The sequence below is a fragment of the Pyrus communis genome, chromosome 7 (genome assembly GCF_041283825.1).
Source record: "Pyrus communis isolate YQ-2024b chromosome 7, ASM4128382v1, whole genome shotgun sequence".
Classification (NCBI taxonomy): Eukaryota; Viridiplantae; Streptophyta; class Magnoliopsida; order Rosales; family Rosaceae; genus Pyrus; species Pyrus communis.
This window is the reverse complement of record NC_142571.1, coordinates 27487071-27505495: the sequence shown is the minus strand read 5'-3', so window position 1 is coordinate 27505495 and position 18425 is coordinate 27487071. Positions and strand designations below refer to the sequence as shown.

The following is an 18425-nucleotide window of genomic DNA, read 5'->3' as shown; positions in this document are numbered from 1 at the left end:
GGGTTTGAGCTGGTGAGACTCAAAATTATTTTGAGATTTAAGAGAGTGTAGATACAAGATGCCCTAAAATTTTCCATAATCGGCTAAAAACGAGCAGCCATGTATTCGATCAAAATACAGCCACACAATATTACTATTTCAATAATATTACAACACGCGATTTTTTTTATTAATACATTTTAAAACTGAGATATATCAATTATATTGTTTCCTCTTATTATAGCATGTGAAACAATCCACGCGACTTGTGTTGTTCATAATTTTGCTTTGTGAAGTGATGAAAATATTAGAGTTTGTTTGTATGTGCTTTTAAAATGATTGGTAGTGTTTTTGGTGAATTTTTTTTTAGATTTTAAAAGCATTTCAAGTGCTTTTTCAGGATTCACTTGCATTTTTATTAAGAATTGATTTCAAAAATATTTTTATCAAAACCGCTTTCACCCTTTGATAAACATTTCCAAACACATCCTTAATCATTTTGAATATAGATGCAGTGACCATGGATTACAATCTTAATCATTTGAGCTTTCACTATTCCAGCTTTATTTGTTCCGATTTCTTATTCACATGATCATGGTAATAATAGTCATTACAATTTTCGAGGTGACATAATAACGAAAATGCAATCATATATTCACCTGTTTTGTAATTATCTAATTTTTTTAGGTAAGACTTATACATTGTGTTTCTAAATAAAGTGATCTCAAAACACTAAAAACATAATCCTTATTTGAATCATAAACCACTCAATTGTCACTAATATGTGTTTTCGTGCGTGCATATGCCCAAAAGTTGTCAACCATGCGTCACATTCATAAAATTTGCCCGCTTATCTTTTATTTTTCTTACTAATTTTTAGACGAATTGTGGCAAAACATTGAGAAAACACAGCACGAGACATCAAATATGGACCAACCAAGTACCCCATTTTTGTAGAGGAAGTAACCTCACAATTAGATGAAACTTGCATGCAACATTGTTTTACACAAGGTTCTAAAAGACGCTAGGCGTTAATCGAGCAGTGAGTTGGGGCCTAGGCGGACTAGACGGATTTAAGTAAATCTATTATATTTCGTATAAATAAGTGTCTGTTTATACTTAAAATATATATAATTTCATTATAAACTACACAATAAAATGACATATATATTAGGAAGTATTGGAACATAATGAAAACATGGAGCACATGTATATAATGTGTATTCATTTAAGTATTCAACAAGTCTTTTACAATTTATTGAAAAAATAAAATGCAAAATAAAAGTTATCTATTTTTTGTCTAAGTGAGTCGCAACTTAGGCTGGTCTGGGTGAGCAAGGCGGGTGCCTCAGCAGGTTTAGGCGCCCTTTCTTAATTTTCAAACGCCTAGACATTAATCGAGGCAGTGACCAACCGCCTAGCGCTAGGCGGGGACTTTTAGAACAGTGGTTTTACAGAATGAATAATATTAAGTATACCAACTTTTTGAGATCAAACTTTCAAATTATGTCATGTGTTATCAATAGAAAATAAATACGTTAATAAACCACTACATAATAATCCAATCATCAACAACTTCATTATTAGTTTACAAAATTTGGGTACATATTAAAATTCAAAATTATAGGTACAAATTAAAACTAAAAAGAATATTGGTACAAATTATAAAAAGGTACAAATTAGAAATAAAAATATATGAAAAAAAATACAAAAAGATATATATGGAAATGATTAATAAGTTTTTCATTTTTAAAATTGACAAATGATCATGATTTGTAAATAATTTTAATATTTAAAAAATGACATGTAAATTAATCAAGGGACCTTGATCAAAAATGAAAAAGAAATAAGGTTTCAATTAATGAGAAAGAAAATTGAGAGATGAGTGTAACATCCCACATCGCCCAGTGGTGTGGATCATGTAAGTCTTATATGTATATTCTCATCTCTACCTAGCACGAGGCCTTTTGGGAGCTCACTGGTTTCGGGTTCCATCAGAACTCCGAAGTTAAGCGAGTAGCGCGCAAAAACAATCCCAGGATGGGTGACCCACTGGAAAGTTGCTCGTGAGTTCTCAAAAACAAAACTGTGAGGGCGTGGTCAGGGTCCAAAACGGATAATATCGTGCTATGACGGAGTCGAACCCAGGATGTGCTGGGAGTCCGGGCCGGAATGTGACAATGAGAACCTAATTGTATTTGTATATATGTGTGTGTGTGTGTGTGTGTGTGTGTGTGTAATCCATGTTGTTTTGTAAGAGTAATATTAAATAATCTAAGTTTACAAATTATGTGATGTATCATCAATAAAAATAAACACATTAATCAAAACTTAAGTAATAATTTAACTATCAATAAACATTGCATATAATTTACAAAATTTAGCAAGATTATTTTCACAAATTAAATAAAACAACAACTACGTGGGACCCCTCCAAATCTGTGGTTTATACGAGGTGGGACCTTGAGACGTAGGCATATGATTAGATGACATACAAGTGGGGCCCAAAGAGTATTAAGGAAGCCGCATTCTTATTGGTTGCGGACAAGTTCAGCCACCCAAATGGCGACACGTCGATGTAACAACGGACCTTCCACCGAAAACGTTCGGACGGAACAATGATGTTTCTCATCCGTCATCATGAAAAATACGGGACCTACATCAATACTCAAATCCCTCACCACTATTTTATACTACCTACTTCCATTCTACAAAGGGTAATGTATGTTTCACTTTTTAGTATTTTAATCTCAATTTTTGTAATACAATTTAAGTACGAGTGACCATATATCAAATTGAATAGCCATCTTTATGATCATATAAATTTATATCAAGATTATGTGTGGTGATGAATTTAGTTCTTGTGGTTAATTTAATTAATAATATGATATTGGCTTTCATTCTCTTGTCAATATTATTGATTAGTGTAGATAATTTGTGACACGCACAGTCGATTGCGAGGTATTGCATGTTTACCGAGATAAGAACATGGTGGTAGATAACATTGCCAATTGGATCTATAATATAGACATTCGTTACCATTATTATTATTATTATTATTATTTTTTAATTTGGCCACAAAGTCCATCCCACTTCAGCATTGCTATCATGGGAAGAGACTTTGAGGAGAATTTATTGATAAACAAAAAAAAAAAAAAATACAATATGTTAGGGGGGGCCATGAGGCCAAACCCAGACCATTACATAATTAATAACAACAATTGAAAACCTTTTTTAGCAAAACCTATAACAAGGAAGCTTAGAAAGGTTCTGAGAGTAAGCAGCTGCAGCACAAGGAAGGCATGAATCCCACCAATGGACACCGAGGCTGCTCAACACCATAATTGGCCAAACAATCAGCAACTTGATTACCCTCTCTAAAAATATGAGAAATCTGAACCTGCATAGAGGATAGTAAAACTTGACGGTTATGCCAACTGACCAAAAGCCTCCATGGGATAGATGTCAAGGAAGGTGAGGATGAAGAGAGAAGATGAACAACCAGTGAAGAGTCACATTCAATCCATAAGGAATGCCAACCTTTATCCCAAGCTAAGGATACAGCATGAATAACAGTATTGAATTCAACATCCAAAGAAGAGACCAAGCCTATTGAACCCGCAAAACAACCAAGAGAATTACCCGTAAAATCTCGAAAGATACCACCAAATGCAGCCACACCGGGGGAACCTCTTGCAGCCCCATCAGTATTCACTTTGATCCAAGACTGAGAAGGCGGATGCCACAACACCTCAATACTTTTTGGAGCCTTAGCAGGACGTCCACGAACACCAATAGAATGAAGAATGCAAAGCTCTTCCACAGAATTCTTCATACAGCCGGAATTGAGAGAATCAATTTCAAGGAGTTGACATTTAATAGACCTTACAACATAATTGATGGAAACAACCTCCTCATGAAAACGAACAGCGTTGCGAGCATGCCAAATAATCCTCCTGATTGGATTCGAACTTGATTATTTGATGGCATGATGGGAGTTCCTAAGACTCGAATTATTTGTAATAATTCTTTGAGCTAGTTTTTTGGGTGATCCACCCCTTTATGTTACCAAAAAAATTTATATCATTTTATTTTTTATTTTTTTTCTTTTCATAATACTATCTTGAACGAACTACACACGAGAATTTTCAAACAACCAGGTTTTATTGCGGTAATACACTTAACTGATTATACATTGTTATATATATAAAACAATGTGTAATTGATCTAGAATAACCTCACAATAAATTCTCATGCAAATAATTAAATAAGTACGTAATTGGTTTGAAATAACTATTCTAAGAAAGTTTGTCCTGGCTCACACAAACCCTAACTGCCAATGCACGCACGCACGTGGTTGATATTTTTCCATGCTTCTGGGTTGCATTGCGAGGGGAGCAGGTTACTGACTGCTGAGTCTGAGAGGGAAGAGAAGTGTGCTCATTCTATAAACCCAACAGTAGGACCCAGTAAGGCCTGTGGACGGGAGGGCCTACCAAGTGGACCACGCGAGCAGGGACCCAAAGACACAACTCAGCAAAAGACACCTCTCCCCCTCCGTCGTCCCTGCCTCAACTTGCGAGCTCAATGATAGTGGCTAGCCCACGCCGGATTGCCAAGCCGTCCAGGTCATCATTCCCCTCCCCATTGGGCCCCACATCCCACCACACTTGCCCCCCTTTACTTTACTCATCCCAATTCCTCCAAAACCTTCCTCAACACTCTCGGTCCCCTTCGACTCCGCTCAGCTCAGCTCCGCTCAACTCCGCCGGCTAAAGAAGCCATTTGGAGGACTGTCTCGTTCCGGATGTTAGACGTCGGTTGCTGGGTCCCACTTCTCTTCTGGAAAACCACTCGTGCAGAAACCCTAACTAACAACACCGTCAATGCGAAAGAATATAGAATAACGTTAGTTAAGTAGAAAGTTGCCACCGATGCAGGCCTTCCTTTTTCGATGGAACAGGGAAGGAGAGGACGCTGTTAGAACGGGGCTCGAGCTTCGTTACGGTCGACTCAGCTGATGAAGAACGTATAGGACCATAGGTAGATATTTTAAGACCGCGTATAATGATGACAATGGAAGCGTATAGGTCACGAGCAAGTCTGCTGATCTCAGTAGAATATGTTATTATAGGACTAGGGTTTGTAAGGGGAAGTCTGTGAGTATTTGGTATGGGAGTGCTAATTTCACCATCGGTTTCATCAACTTTGAGTTTCACTTTTTAATTTGAGGTTTGTCTACAATATACCAGTGCATAAGAGACACTTATGTTTGAACAATTAGCTAGAGTTAGGTTAACAAAATTCACAAATGTAAATCTAGCCATTTAATGCACCAGTATAATGTGGAATTTTTCGAAGCGAAAAAATACATGTTAAATAGGCTAAACACGCATTACATCATCAAACGTATGCTAACCATGTTCTAGAAATAATTAATCACGCACCCAAATCCGTTATTGTAATTTATATGTGATGAACAACACCATAATTAAGTACAATGTATGTTGGAGAATTAATAATTTCTTCAACAACACTTTGAATTAATCGTCCATGATTGTTGCAAAATGTAGCCCTATTTAATTTATACTTTAATTATGGCAGTTATAATTAACACAACAGAAAACAAACCTAATAATAAGAAAGATCAGTAAAACCCTAGAGCCAATTACTAGTTATCCAATTCCATGTGTCGTAACCCCGAGAAAAATGTATAGAAACTTGCAAGAAACCATGGGTCACGACTCACATGGACGCAGCACAACACCATGATCATGATCGTAAATTTATTGGAGTTGAGAGTTGAAAAAAGAAGGATGATCGAGGGGTGTAAGTAAATGGTAGGGACTGAGAATAGGTTAGAGTAGATGCTAGGGCCACCATGCCACATTTGTTTGTGACTTTTTGGCTGGTGGCTGTTGCAATACGTCATCATTATATCCCTAGCTCTCATATATCTTCCTTGTTCTTGACCTCAAATTCCTCATATCTCTCTCTCTCTCTCTCTCTCTCTCTCTCTCTCTCTCTCTCTCTCTCTCTGTGACAATCTTTGTCACTGGCATAGTGACCTAGCTAGCTCATAAAGACAAACAATATTGTGTATATATATAGATATATACATATATGGGGTTGATTAGGGTTTCGGTCTCTATCACTATCAGTGGCGGGTAGAGGTGGCAGTAGCGAAAGAGCTTTGCTTCCTGTTTGATCAGCCAGTTTTGCGCCACCCTTTTTTCCCGGCCTAATCTTTCCCCGCAATCTAGCTTTTCTCGACAGTGAGAGACATGACAATGAAAGCCTAAGACATTAACCAGAAGCTATATCTTTGTTTTAAGGGTTTTTGTTATTATTTAACCCTACTTGGTCTCTATTCTTCCATTCCTCAACTCTTCCATTTTCTTGGCCTGTCTTTCTTATTTTCTCGGGATCCAAATAATCCCGACAAGTCGACAGACTACAGTTTTTGGGGACCAGAAAACAAGTTCGTGTGCAATTCCCGAGGGCAGTACTGATATAAATCTTATAAATCACTGACATGTTCTGCTTGGCTGTCCTTGTTTCTTACCTGATATCTATGAGCTCCTATAATAGTTTGAAGCTGTGAGGAAGATTAACACACAACCAATCAGATCTGTGGACTGCAAAGCTAGAGACTTTTGTTGCTGTCCTGTAAGTTCTCTCTCTCTCCCTCTCCCTCTCCCTCTTCATGAAATTCTACTTCTTTGTTCAAGTATTCTTGAGTTGAATTCTTAATTTGCGTATTAGCTTATCAATATTATATGGATCTTGAAGTTAGAGTGTTTGCAGCCAGGGTAGAAGCATGTTCTTCATCAACCAATCCCAAAAAAGCAAAAAACTGGCTTTCCTTTTTTACATGATCTAGTTTCTCATCGACCTTCTGACTCCATCAACAATTTTAGTAAAGTAGAACCTATGTGGAATGATGTTATTTTGACTTCTTTCATGTTTCTTGCCTGCACCAAGATCTATTATCAGAAGTATATATAATCATCATACAGGAAAAGGATTTCTCCACATGCTTTATTGCCAGGATGATCTGAAGCATCATTTTCTCCATCAGAAAATATATTTCGCGTGAATTATATAGCATTGACAATGAACTCCCCAAAAAGAACCCTTTTTTTCACGAGTTCATTCATCCAATATTTGAACATTCATGATTGCATTGCCACTTTTCATTATCACCTTCACAATGGATATTTTCCCACATTAGGTCAAATGAACTTTTAGTTAATTAGGCAGTAGTTCAATAATTAAGTTTCAGAAGCATCAAACGATCCCAGTTGTCACTCATCCGATCGAGCTTATTTTTTTGTTAAAAATCAGACAAAACAAGTCGCCACTGATTCCTTACAAAGAAAATGTTGCAAATGTATCGTGTACTGACAGGACAAGATGAACTTAATTCCTATACAGGCTAACATCAGTTTTAAAAAATTTACAATCTGTATATGCAATTCTTAGATTTGTACGCTTCTGGATAATTAGCAGAAAATAGCCGGGGACTCCATGCTAAAACTTTTATGGTTAATTAAAGACCTCTGGGTGAAATGAAGTACAGATTTTAGTAATGTGAATACTTTGATTGAGTTTGACATTGAACTTTGAAGCAAGATATCACAATTTGGATGCACACGTATTTGATTAGGGCTAAAGTATGCTTAATAACGGAAGTTAAATTCCATTGAAGTGATTCTTTAGGGTTGTGTTTGGCACAATTTACACTTGATTGAATATTGTTTCAGGATAAAACTTTACATGCATGCATGCCTATATGATCAGTATGACAAATAATTTTCAGGACCGAAGACCAAAAGCTGGACAATATGGAAACTTTTTCACACGTTCCCCCTGGTTTTCGGTTCCATCCGACGGATGAAGAACTTGTTGATTACTACCTCAGGAAGAAGGTTACTTCAAGAAGGATTGACCTTGATGTTATTAAAGATGTCGACCTCTATAAAATTGAGCCATGGGATCTTCAAGGTATATATAAACATTATCACAATCAAAATATTGGTGTCACTTCAGTTTATCTAATCAAGAATTCAATACTAATATCTCGGTTACATAAACTTGGAAGTACAGAACTATGCAGAATAGGGACAGAAGAACAAAACGAATGGTACTTTTTTAGCCATAAAGATAAGAAGTATCCTACTGGAACTCGAACAAATAGAGCCACCGCTGCAGGGTTTTGGAAAGCCACGGGAAGAGACAAGGCCATTTATTCAAAGCATGACTTAATTGGCATGCGGAAAACCTTAGTGTTTTATAAAGGTCGAGCCCCAAATGGTCAAAAGTCCGATTGGATTATGCATGAATACCGCCTTGAAACTGATGAAAACGGAACTCCACAGGCAAGAATTTAAATTGCTCATATTTGTACATGCCGTCATATTTGTACCATCTTCACTGATCATGTATTGTATTACTTTTACAAGAGAGCACACTTTGAATGGTCAGTGTTCATACTCTATTCTTGTGCAATTGAAGCAGGAAGAAGGATGGGTTGTATGTAGGGTGTTCAAGAAGAAAATTGCAAGCATGAGAATTAAGATGAGTGAAAATGAGTCACCATGTTGGTACGATGACCAAGTCTCCTTCATGCCAGAATTGGACTCACCAGGGCACAATTCTAGCTCTATGAACATGAACATGGTGCCATACCACCACCTTCCTAATTATCCATGCAAGAAAGAGCTTGATCACTTGCCCTTCCAGGTTCCCCATGAGCACTTCTTCCAGCTCCCTCTTCTTGGAAGCCCGAAACTAGTTCAATCATCATCAGCCACAGCTGTAAGCAGCTCCAACTCCATGGCACCTCATGCATATAGTATCGACATTAACCACACTTGCACTTTTCAGTCATCGGATCAAGACCAAAACTTTCAAGGTGTAGTCTATGGTAACAGTAGTAATGACGATCATCAGCGAGCAGTAGATCAGCTGACTGATTGGCGAGCGCTGGACAAGTTTGTAGCTTCACAGCTCAGCCAGGATGATGCTTCAAAAGGAAATAGCTACTCATGATATTACATGCCCTATTAATAAGATGTCTATATCATGTATCAGACAAATATGGATTAATACTCAAACATTTGGACCAGCAAATTGACAACCACCAGTTGTCAATTGAGGAAGTGACACCATATGATATTAATCATTTAGTAGTATATATATATACTGATCATAGGATTTAAGTACATAAGGGAAAATCGAGAGGATATTGATCTCAACATTTCCCTGTACATAATAAAACTACTGCATCAACATTGTAACTTAATTAAACTCTAAACATCTGTTTGTTTGAGTAGTAAGTTAACTCCATCAAATTAGTCATCAGTTTGAAATTCCTACATCTAGTAAGCAAGCGGACTGTGGAGCTGAGTTTGCTGGAAGAAGTGAAGTTGATGAAGCATTGTTAATTGGCATGTCATGGGGCTTTATCATGTGCTACCTATAGCTAACGGCCATGTACGCTGTTAATGAACTCGACCAAGTGGTCGATTGATTGTAGAAATGTCACTTTGTATGTCAATCGTATGAAATTAATGTTACTATATATACTAGAGTTATGTATCGTTGTTATTAATTCTTTTCAATAGTCCAGTAGTATGTAACTCGGTTAAGAATATTCACCATTTCATCTGACCCTGAGTTTGAATTCCTTTATTGCTCGTATAAAAAAAATAAAAAATTATTTTCAATAATTTCTGTTGGAAAAAGAGGTTTTTAGGTAAAATGGTTCATGAGATTGGCATAACTCCACACTTTGGTCTCTGACATTGAAAATCGATAGGTGTGGCCCTTGAGTTTGTCTACCATCAATCATTTTGTTCATTCCGTGGAAAACATACCTTAAATAGAAAGGCAAGTGGAGAGGTTGATTGGACAAAAATACTCTCAATTTAATGAAGATTTCTTACAGGAAGACTAAAATGATTGAGTCATTGACAGTGGATAAACTCAGGAACTACTTTGATTGATTTTCAATCTTAAGAATCAAAGTGAGGAGTTATACCAATCTCAATGATCATTTTTACTAAAAAGTAAAAATAATAATAAAGTATGTTTCTGCCTCACTAGAATGGTTGTTTCTTCTTTTTTGACTGTGCTGACAAATTTAGCAACAAAACATTAGTGAAAAGAAGATCGAGTGCACCGATTACTTATATATATCATGATATCTGATATGAGGGCCGGAATAATAAAGTTATATGTTACGTGAATGATGAATATTTGCTTTGCTGTTAAGCTTGGCAAATGCAGTTATAGTACATTTCATTCTTTTTAAATCGTAGAAGGCAAGTATATGTAATTGAATCAATCAGCAAGACCATATATATATATATATATATATATATATATATATATATATATATATATATATATCCATATAGTCGGCACCACAAGAGGGTAGGTTTTAAGTGCTGGCAGAGTGTGCTTAGATATTATAACACGCAAATTATACACATCGCCACGTGTCATAGTCTCTTATACAATAGCGAAGTTTCATTTTCTTCATTATTCTCACGATAATTAAAGGGTGATGCTAGTTGGACACACGAACTTATAACACACTTGCAGACACACCCTCTAATACTGGTGAGACTCATGTACAATAGTAGCGCCCGCCTTTATTAGACAATGTGTCAACGAGTGTGTCAGTTTTTTTGTCTAAATAGTTTTAATATTGATAATTAAATGCTCAAGTTCTAAGCTAGCTACTAGCATGAGCAGTTGAAATGAAAAACACTAATTCCTATATGAAAATGAAACATGCAACCGCCCCAGATGACTATGGATCCGAAGACCCAAAGACTGCCAAGCTTTCCTTGATATATTGACAGTAGAAGAAGCTGAACTTAATACTTAAAACTTGGAAATTGGAACTTGGAACTTCTTCAAAACAAAAAACAAAAAAAACATAGAAAAGAACATGAACTACTAACCTACATATGGGGGATCGTGGATGTGTGACAAAGATAAGCCGGAGGCAATTTGCACCAAAGCATAAATTACACCCAGTTGCTAAATATAGATCAGTTCTATATATATAGTAGGGATTGGAGAGCTTTATTAGATACCCCTGTGTTAGTTTGTAGCAATGGTATGCAAGCTACCTATTTATTTGGATAGACCATTAAATTATTTACTTGTTGCCAAGCCATGGCTTGAAAGTCCCTTTCAAGCAATGAAAGTTTTGATGCGACTGCGACATACTCATTAGGCATGAGAGAGAGAGAGAGAGAGAGAGGAGAAATTAATTTAGTCAATGAGGAATACTAGGATGGAAAAGTAAAGTGAAGTGAGCATATAGCCAGTTGGTTTAACGACATTCAGTTTCTATTTTATTAGATTATTAGAAGAGATTTCATGATCGACTCATATAGATGTGAGGATATGATGATATAAATTTGTAGTGAGTTAGATACTACATTGTGGCCTATTTTGACTTACTTGGGTAAGTTAACCACCAATTGTAAGTGAATAACTTATCGTTAGTTAAAACAAGAAGTAATCCGTGCAGAAGAGAGTGCTACCCATACCCATGACATGAATAGAACGAGACTATAGAAGGTGGTAATACATGCAAGAAGAGATAATTGGAGCAATGGTCCTTGAATTTTAACTCAATTAGAGTTTTGGCCCTTAAACTAGAAATTCGTGAGGATTAGTCGTCGAACTTGTTATAACATGGAGCAATGGTCTTTTTTGATAACTCCGTTAGAACTTCTATCCATTAAAGCCCCTTTAAACTCCTTTGGAACAAGAATATAATGGAGTCAACCGATAGAACCATTACTCCACATTATAATAAGTTCAACGCCCAATAATCACAGATTTCTAGTTCAGGGACCAAAGCTCCAAGTGGGGCTAAATTAAGAGGTTGTTGCTCCAATTTTGTCTATATGCAATTAGGGTCTTATACATTTATCAAATTCTTGCTTGCGAAAGAAGTTAGGATGATAGCTCCAGTGTACTCATAAGTAATGTGCATAAGCACGCCCACAAACAATTAATCCACATCATACTTATCCATGTGACTCCTATCATGTTCTTCAATTAACCCTATAAATTTAACCCCTTTCTGAATCCGGTCCCCACCCTTACCACATGAAGCCCGTTGCTAGGATCGAACGAATGTAATAAACTAATTTAGTTGATCTAATGGATTAAAATGAATCTAAGAAGCACTTCAAGTACTTTTTTAAAAAGCACTTTTCTAATCAAAATTTTGACATGGTATAAGATTTCTTTTTATACGATTACAAAGTGACTGCACTAAACCAATAGAAGAGTGGATCACCCCCATTAGAACTCAGTTGAATCCCCCAATCTATCGAGTAGAAGCTGGTTTGGAATCCCAGTTCAAGCAGGAGAACAACAGCACCGTAGGCTAAGAAGCAAAAGAAGGAACCTGCCCGAGGAGGGGTTCGTGCTTTGATTAGCTAGTTGGTGAGACAATAACTTACCGACAAATCATAAGACGACGAAGATATATCATGATTACAAAAACACATGCACAATTAGACGTTCCAACATCTTCATGGAACTTAGGTGCCGGGCAAGGCCCACATTGTTAAAGGGCAAACTCATAGGATAAACAATTCATCATAAGAAAAACACATGGGAAACTTGGGTAAAACGAAGTCAAATGGTATAATATTGATTGAGAATGTTGGCGTTAAACATCATGAGTCGACATAATAATTTCAAAAGAGACGCACAAAAGAATGTTGGATCCGAAAGGAACTATTACAACGCTATGGTATGGGAAGTATCGCCGCAGAAAACTACGAAACCAGCAAATGTCTGTCACTAAAACCACCCAAAACCCAAAATGTACCACCCATGACATGTATTTCGACCCTCCAACAATTCAGCACGAAAAAGCCGCCACTGCTCGGCATCAACTGTCGCCATTAATGAGCTCATCATCTCAAAGTACAGACCAAAGCGAAGAACGCGGCTAGCAGAGAGATGAACAGCCTCCGATTTCCCCCGGGAATTGATGTTGCAGAAGAGTGCTTCTGTTCCCTGAAGATGCCAGAGAACGAATATTAGAATGAAAGTTATCATCTAGAGGAAGAGAGGGAGATAGAGAGAATGAGAATTGTTAAGCATACTTCTGTCTGCTGGCTAGAGCACCGCAATACAGAACATTATCGGGCACACCGAACTCTGTTTCACCTTTCTCCTCTGGATTGACGATTCTCAGATATGTCTCTTGGCCAAGATACCATCTATCAAGGTTTTGAGTTCTAAGATTCCACGCTCCGGGATTGTCAAGCGAGACAAACACCGCTGTCCATGCCCCAGGGAAAACCTACACAATCACAAAACAGAAACACTTAATGCAAGACAGAAAACAAGCATATGAACAGACTGGAAGCCTTCATTTCAGAAATCACACGCTAAAGCGAACCTCGCAAACATCTAAACATTTGCATTTGACTCGAATGTATAACCAAAATATTTGCCACACGGACCATCATACTACTTCTTTCTAGAGTTTACATTTAGTTCCTTCTCTAGAATTTTTAAGACCGGGCATAGCCTGCTGAAAAGCAGAAGGTAATAAGAAAAGCAGATAATCTGATAAAAATACAAACCTGTGCAGTGCATCGAGTAACCGCATCCCACCTATTATATCCATTTCTGCTGTTTTCAGTCCAATCTCCATAATCCATCCTGCACACATCAAATTACTTTCTCTAAACACCGACCGTTTTAAAAGAAGCAGATATGAAACGATGCAAATGAAAACAGAACTTACCCAACCACAAAAAAGAAATATCCATCCAAATGGAAACTCTGCACTGTGGTGTCATTGTTCTGGAAAATGATTTCAATAAAACCCTTATATGTAGCATTGATGACAGATATGTCTGTTCGTGGGGTTCTATTAAGTGGCTTATTGGGGAAATCAAGCTTATAGGCTCCTCCAACTTTATTCTGATCAGCAAGCCTGATTGGTGTAGTAAGGTTGCCAAACGAGATTCCATTTAGCGTAGCACGCAGTTTCCCACCAATTGTCTGTGGTGGAACAGTCTTTATCACGTATGAATCAGTGATATTAATTTGATCGTAGTGAAATGATCCCTGAGGATTAGGGCGAGCGCCACTTGCAGATCCATTTTGCCTAGCAATTAAAAGCCAAAGACTTCAGACAAATGTACTAGTAACCAACTACTCTGAGACTCTACCTAAAACTGAACAGTTAAGGTGTAATGTGAAGCATCTAACTGAATCATCTGTTATTGCAGTGATCTAAATAGTTCTGTAATTTGAAGTCGAGAACTGAAAGTTTGATTCAAGACAAGAGAACTGATCCTTATAAGCAAACTTTTAACATTCAACATCTTCAAGGAATCTAAATCTTCAAAAACAAACCTGATACTCAATGCCTGGTTCATCGACCACTTCTTGTAATAAAAGTCATTGGGAGGGTCAGGGAGAGGGCCACTTGCTGGTCCCTTAGAGTTGGAATAGTGTAAGACAGCAACGCCCGTAACCCTTTGCCAAAGTGATTCATTTACAAACCTCGCACTTGCAACGACGTAGTAATCACTACTGGCATTCTGATCCATGGTAACAAGAAATGAATATGACTGTCCAACATGAATATCAATCTTCGTATAGTTTTGTTGCATTGTATAACATCCCTCTGTTTCAGCTAAAAGCAGATTGTGATTCTGAATTCTAAAGTTCAAACTTGTTGAAATACCAACGTTGTGCACACGTATTCTATATGTCTTTCCTGCAGAACACAATAATTTGAAACACTTATCCAAGAGAATACAAAATATATCACAGAAGTAATAATATCGCACCGCATGTTTCACCATTTCATGTCTCCCATTCTGAAAACTAGGAAATCCTATATCGACATTAGTGATCTTTATAAGGGAAAAAACACTTCAATTTTTCAAAGATAGACAGGTAGTGCATAGAAGCATGATAGTAGAATGTAATTATCAACAAATGTTGATAAACAAACAATAATGATTTGAAACAAAACGAAGCAAAACTTATAAGGACCAATTACAAAGCTTATATATTCATGGTCAGAGAACAAGATAACCTGTGAAAACAAAGTGAATATGAAAAAGGAGGGTGTCGAGAAGTAGGATGGAAATGATTGCAAAAGCCTTTAAAATATATACCTGGATCAACATTAATGGTTTCATACTGAATTCCATCAGGTACTAGGGTATTGTTGTATTGATAAGGCCCCTTCCCATTGATAAGAACTCCATCCGGCATCCCGAGATCTTTTCCAGCATCAAGAGCAGTTCTCAGTGCCTAAAATCAGAGGAAAGGAATAAGGAGGAGGTTAGTCATGTACTTTAAACTACATTGTTCACATGAAAATACTTACACAACAAGAAATACTGACCGTATGGTTTTGTGTATACCAGTCACCGATAGTAATGAAGATATCACCAGCAGGCTGATTAAAAGGAATTTCAATTGTCTGCCTATTATTAATATGAAAGGAGCCAAAACCTCCAGATGCTCTCTGCAAATTAAGAGATGGAAAGTAGAAGAAGCTCCCGATCTGGTCCTTCACTTGAAACTGAAAAGTCCAATTCCACGAAGGAGGGATTGGACAATTTGTGCCAAGAACACCATCCTGCCATGAATTCCGCCGCATTTGAATCCCAGACCTGTCAAAGAATTCACCACAAACATCTCAAAAACGTCCCATTCATGAAATACAATGAAATTTGAACAAAAGCCTCACCAAGTAATTAGGAGATTCTCGTCCAATTCATTATGTACATTAACAACAACATTGTTGTTTGTAGTAGCATTGATAGCAGGACCTGGAAACTGCCCATTAACTGCTATAACCTGCAATCAAAATTCCAATTAAAACAGGTATTGCAAGTCAAATTCTGATATACTTCAAAAATTGCTCAAACTCCAAACAATGTAAGTTGTAATATACAACACATGGCCTAAAATCTACACTAATCATCCAAACATAAACGAAAAACATACGCGTAAGGGGTGGTAAAACCCTTGCGCACAAGAGTTTTAGAACAATAAAATTTCAGTATCAGGACACAAATAACCCATGAATAATAATATGTACTGCAAAATCCAGCAAATATCGCTGAAAACCCGAAAACCTATATCGAATGATCTATAGGTACTCTTCTTAAACCGCCAATCCACCTCACTGCCACTAAAACCCCCGTTATCAGGACCAGAAATAATCCATGAATGCACTGCAAAATCAAGCAAGTATGGCTGAAACCCCGTAAACCGGCATCAAAATGATCTATAAATATTCTTCTTAATCAACCTCACTGTCACTAAAACCCTCGTCACCGATATAAACCCACATACAGCAAATACCGCAGATTTACTCGATAAATCACAAAAATACACAAACCCATGAAGAAAAATGTATAAAATAATATTTTCAATAGAACCATGGCCAAAATTTAAATTAAAAAGGCATTTCATCAATCATTCAGCCGTAAAAAAAAAACAGAGTAAAAACCAAATGAAAAGATCGTACCCGTTGAGGAACGCCGAGCGGAGAGGCGGTGATGTAAGAGACGCGGAAGTCGTAGAAGACGAAGGGGTCTGCGGCGAAACAGAGAGTCGAGAGAAGAGCAATGTGGGTCAGTGAAAACAGAGCGAAGAGAGAGAACACAGACAGGGCCGCCATGAGAGTTTGCAACTGTAAGTTTGTATGCAAAAACGATGAAATCAAAGTCGATTTTCTTCTGGGATTTGGTGAATTCTTTTACATGATCAAGGAGGAGAGAGAAAGTAGAGAGAGAGAGAGAGAGAGCAGAAATGGAGGTTTTGGGAGTGTGAAGACGAAGAGAGGAGAGGAAGTTTTGTTCTTCGTCACGCACTGTGTAATGCTACAACCACTTCCGTTTCTCGAAATTTTTGGCTTTACGCGCATATTAAGGAGGGTGACAGGTGACCGCCTCAACCGGTTGGATTTCTAATTTTATTGTTTTTCTCAAATCTATTCAAATTTAGGGAGTTGTATTTAATAGGAATTTAAAAGATTTTAAAAGATTAATACAAATCTGAGTGAATATATAGAAGTGTATGCATATTCGGTAAAAAAATTTAATTTAATTTATAAAATTCCATAGAGATCTGGGTGTATTTCTTCCGAATTTTAAAGTATTTTAAAAGATGACTGATTCGGAGCGATTTTATAATGTCTTTTAGGCTTTAGAAAATCAACCCTCCCTCCCTAAGATTTCTAATTATTTGAAGGGTTATTTAGAGAAAGGCCCTTGAAACTCCTATTTTCCAAACAAATACCCACATAGTATTAAACATTCAAATAAAACCCAAATTTCAGTCCATGTAGACAAATATGTAAACAATTATTACAAAATATTTACAACGTATGCCACAAACCCTAAATATGTCAATAAAGATGATTACTCACCCTAATTATGTGTAGCAATTACCCCATATGAAAATTTTACCTTTCTTGTATCACAAATATTAGTAACACAGATATATATATACACACACACATACAAAAAAAGAACCAATTAATATTCTTTTATGTTGTAGACAAATTATTTTATTACATACATTAGACATTTTTTATTTGTTATTATATTGCGTGATAAAAATAATTTATTAATATTTACATGTAAAATATAGGTAAATTAATTTTGAATCAAATAACATTTATTTTGTAGGTAAATTAAAATAGTAGTTACATTATTTTGGTAAAGTTAAACATTGCCTAAATTATTTCATAAGTGATAAACCAAGAAAAATTATCTCCATTAAAATAAAACAGTAGATACATTATTCTTTTATAAGATTAAACAATAAGGAAAATTATATTGTAAGTCATTATGTTTGTAAAAAAAAGGAAATTTGAAATTCATAAACAAAAAGTAGTAGATATATTATTTTTTTAATCAAATTTCCTTTATTTGTAGGTGAATTATTTGCAAGCATTATTATGTATATTGGGTACATTTTATTACTAATTTGTATGTGTGCAATAATTTACCCATATTATTTTAAATCAAATAACATTCTTTGTCTTATAGGTAAATTATTTTGCATGTATTATTACATATACTAGAAAAATTTTAGTACTAATACATATGTCCAAATAACTTACCTATATTTTTTATGTAAAAGTCATATTATAGTGCCCTTTCAGATTTTCATTTGGTAAGAAAATGACAAAATTAAATTAAAAAGTCTAATTATATGAAAATTTGAAAGACAATTACTAAATCGTAAGGAAAGTATAACATTAGTGCTTTTTTTTCATTAATCCCTCCCTTCAAATCTGCATAAAATTAAATGTATACATTAAAAGTGTAATTAGGGGTATTTTAGGCATATGAAAAATGCAAAATGTGTAAAGGCAAACAAAATTAATTAATTTGCTTATGTGG

The 18425-nt window shown here is 36.1% G+C and overlaps 2 protein-coding genes across 2 annotated transcripts; one reads left to right on the top strand and one right to left on the bottom strand.

Annotated features, from left to right (window-relative positions):
- Window positions 1-6114: 6114 nt before the first annotated feature.
- LOC137733116 (NAC domain-containing protein 7-like) lies at window positions 6115-9595 on the top strand. Its single transcript, XM_068472275.2, has 4 exons — window positions 6115-6648; window positions 7802-7986; window positions 8089-8360; window positions 8500-9595. The coding sequence occupies exons 2-4, from the start codon at window positions 7827-7829 to the stop codon at window positions 9031-9033; spliced, it is 966 nt and encodes a 321-aa protein (XP_068328376.1). The 5' UTR covers window positions 6115-6648; window positions 7802-7826; the 3' UTR covers window positions 9034-9595.
- Window positions 9596-12642: 3047 nt separating this feature from the next.
- Window positions 12643-16914, bottom strand: LOC137735741 (monocopper oxidase-like protein SKS1). The gene is made up of 9 exons (XM_068475182.2): window positions 16541-16914; window positions 15755-15864; window positions 15407-15677; window positions 15174-15312; window positions 14401-14767; window positions 13784-14149; window positions 13620-13698; window positions 13134-13333; window positions 12643-13044 (listed from the first exon to the last, which is right to left on the bottom strand). The coding sequence occupies exons 1-9, from the start codon at window positions 16691-16693 to the stop codon at window positions 12942-12944; spliced, it is 1788 nt and encodes a 595-aa protein (XP_068331283.2). The 5' UTR covers window positions 16694-16914; the 3' UTR covers window positions 12643-12941.
- Window positions 16915-18425: the final 1511 nt, after the last annotated feature.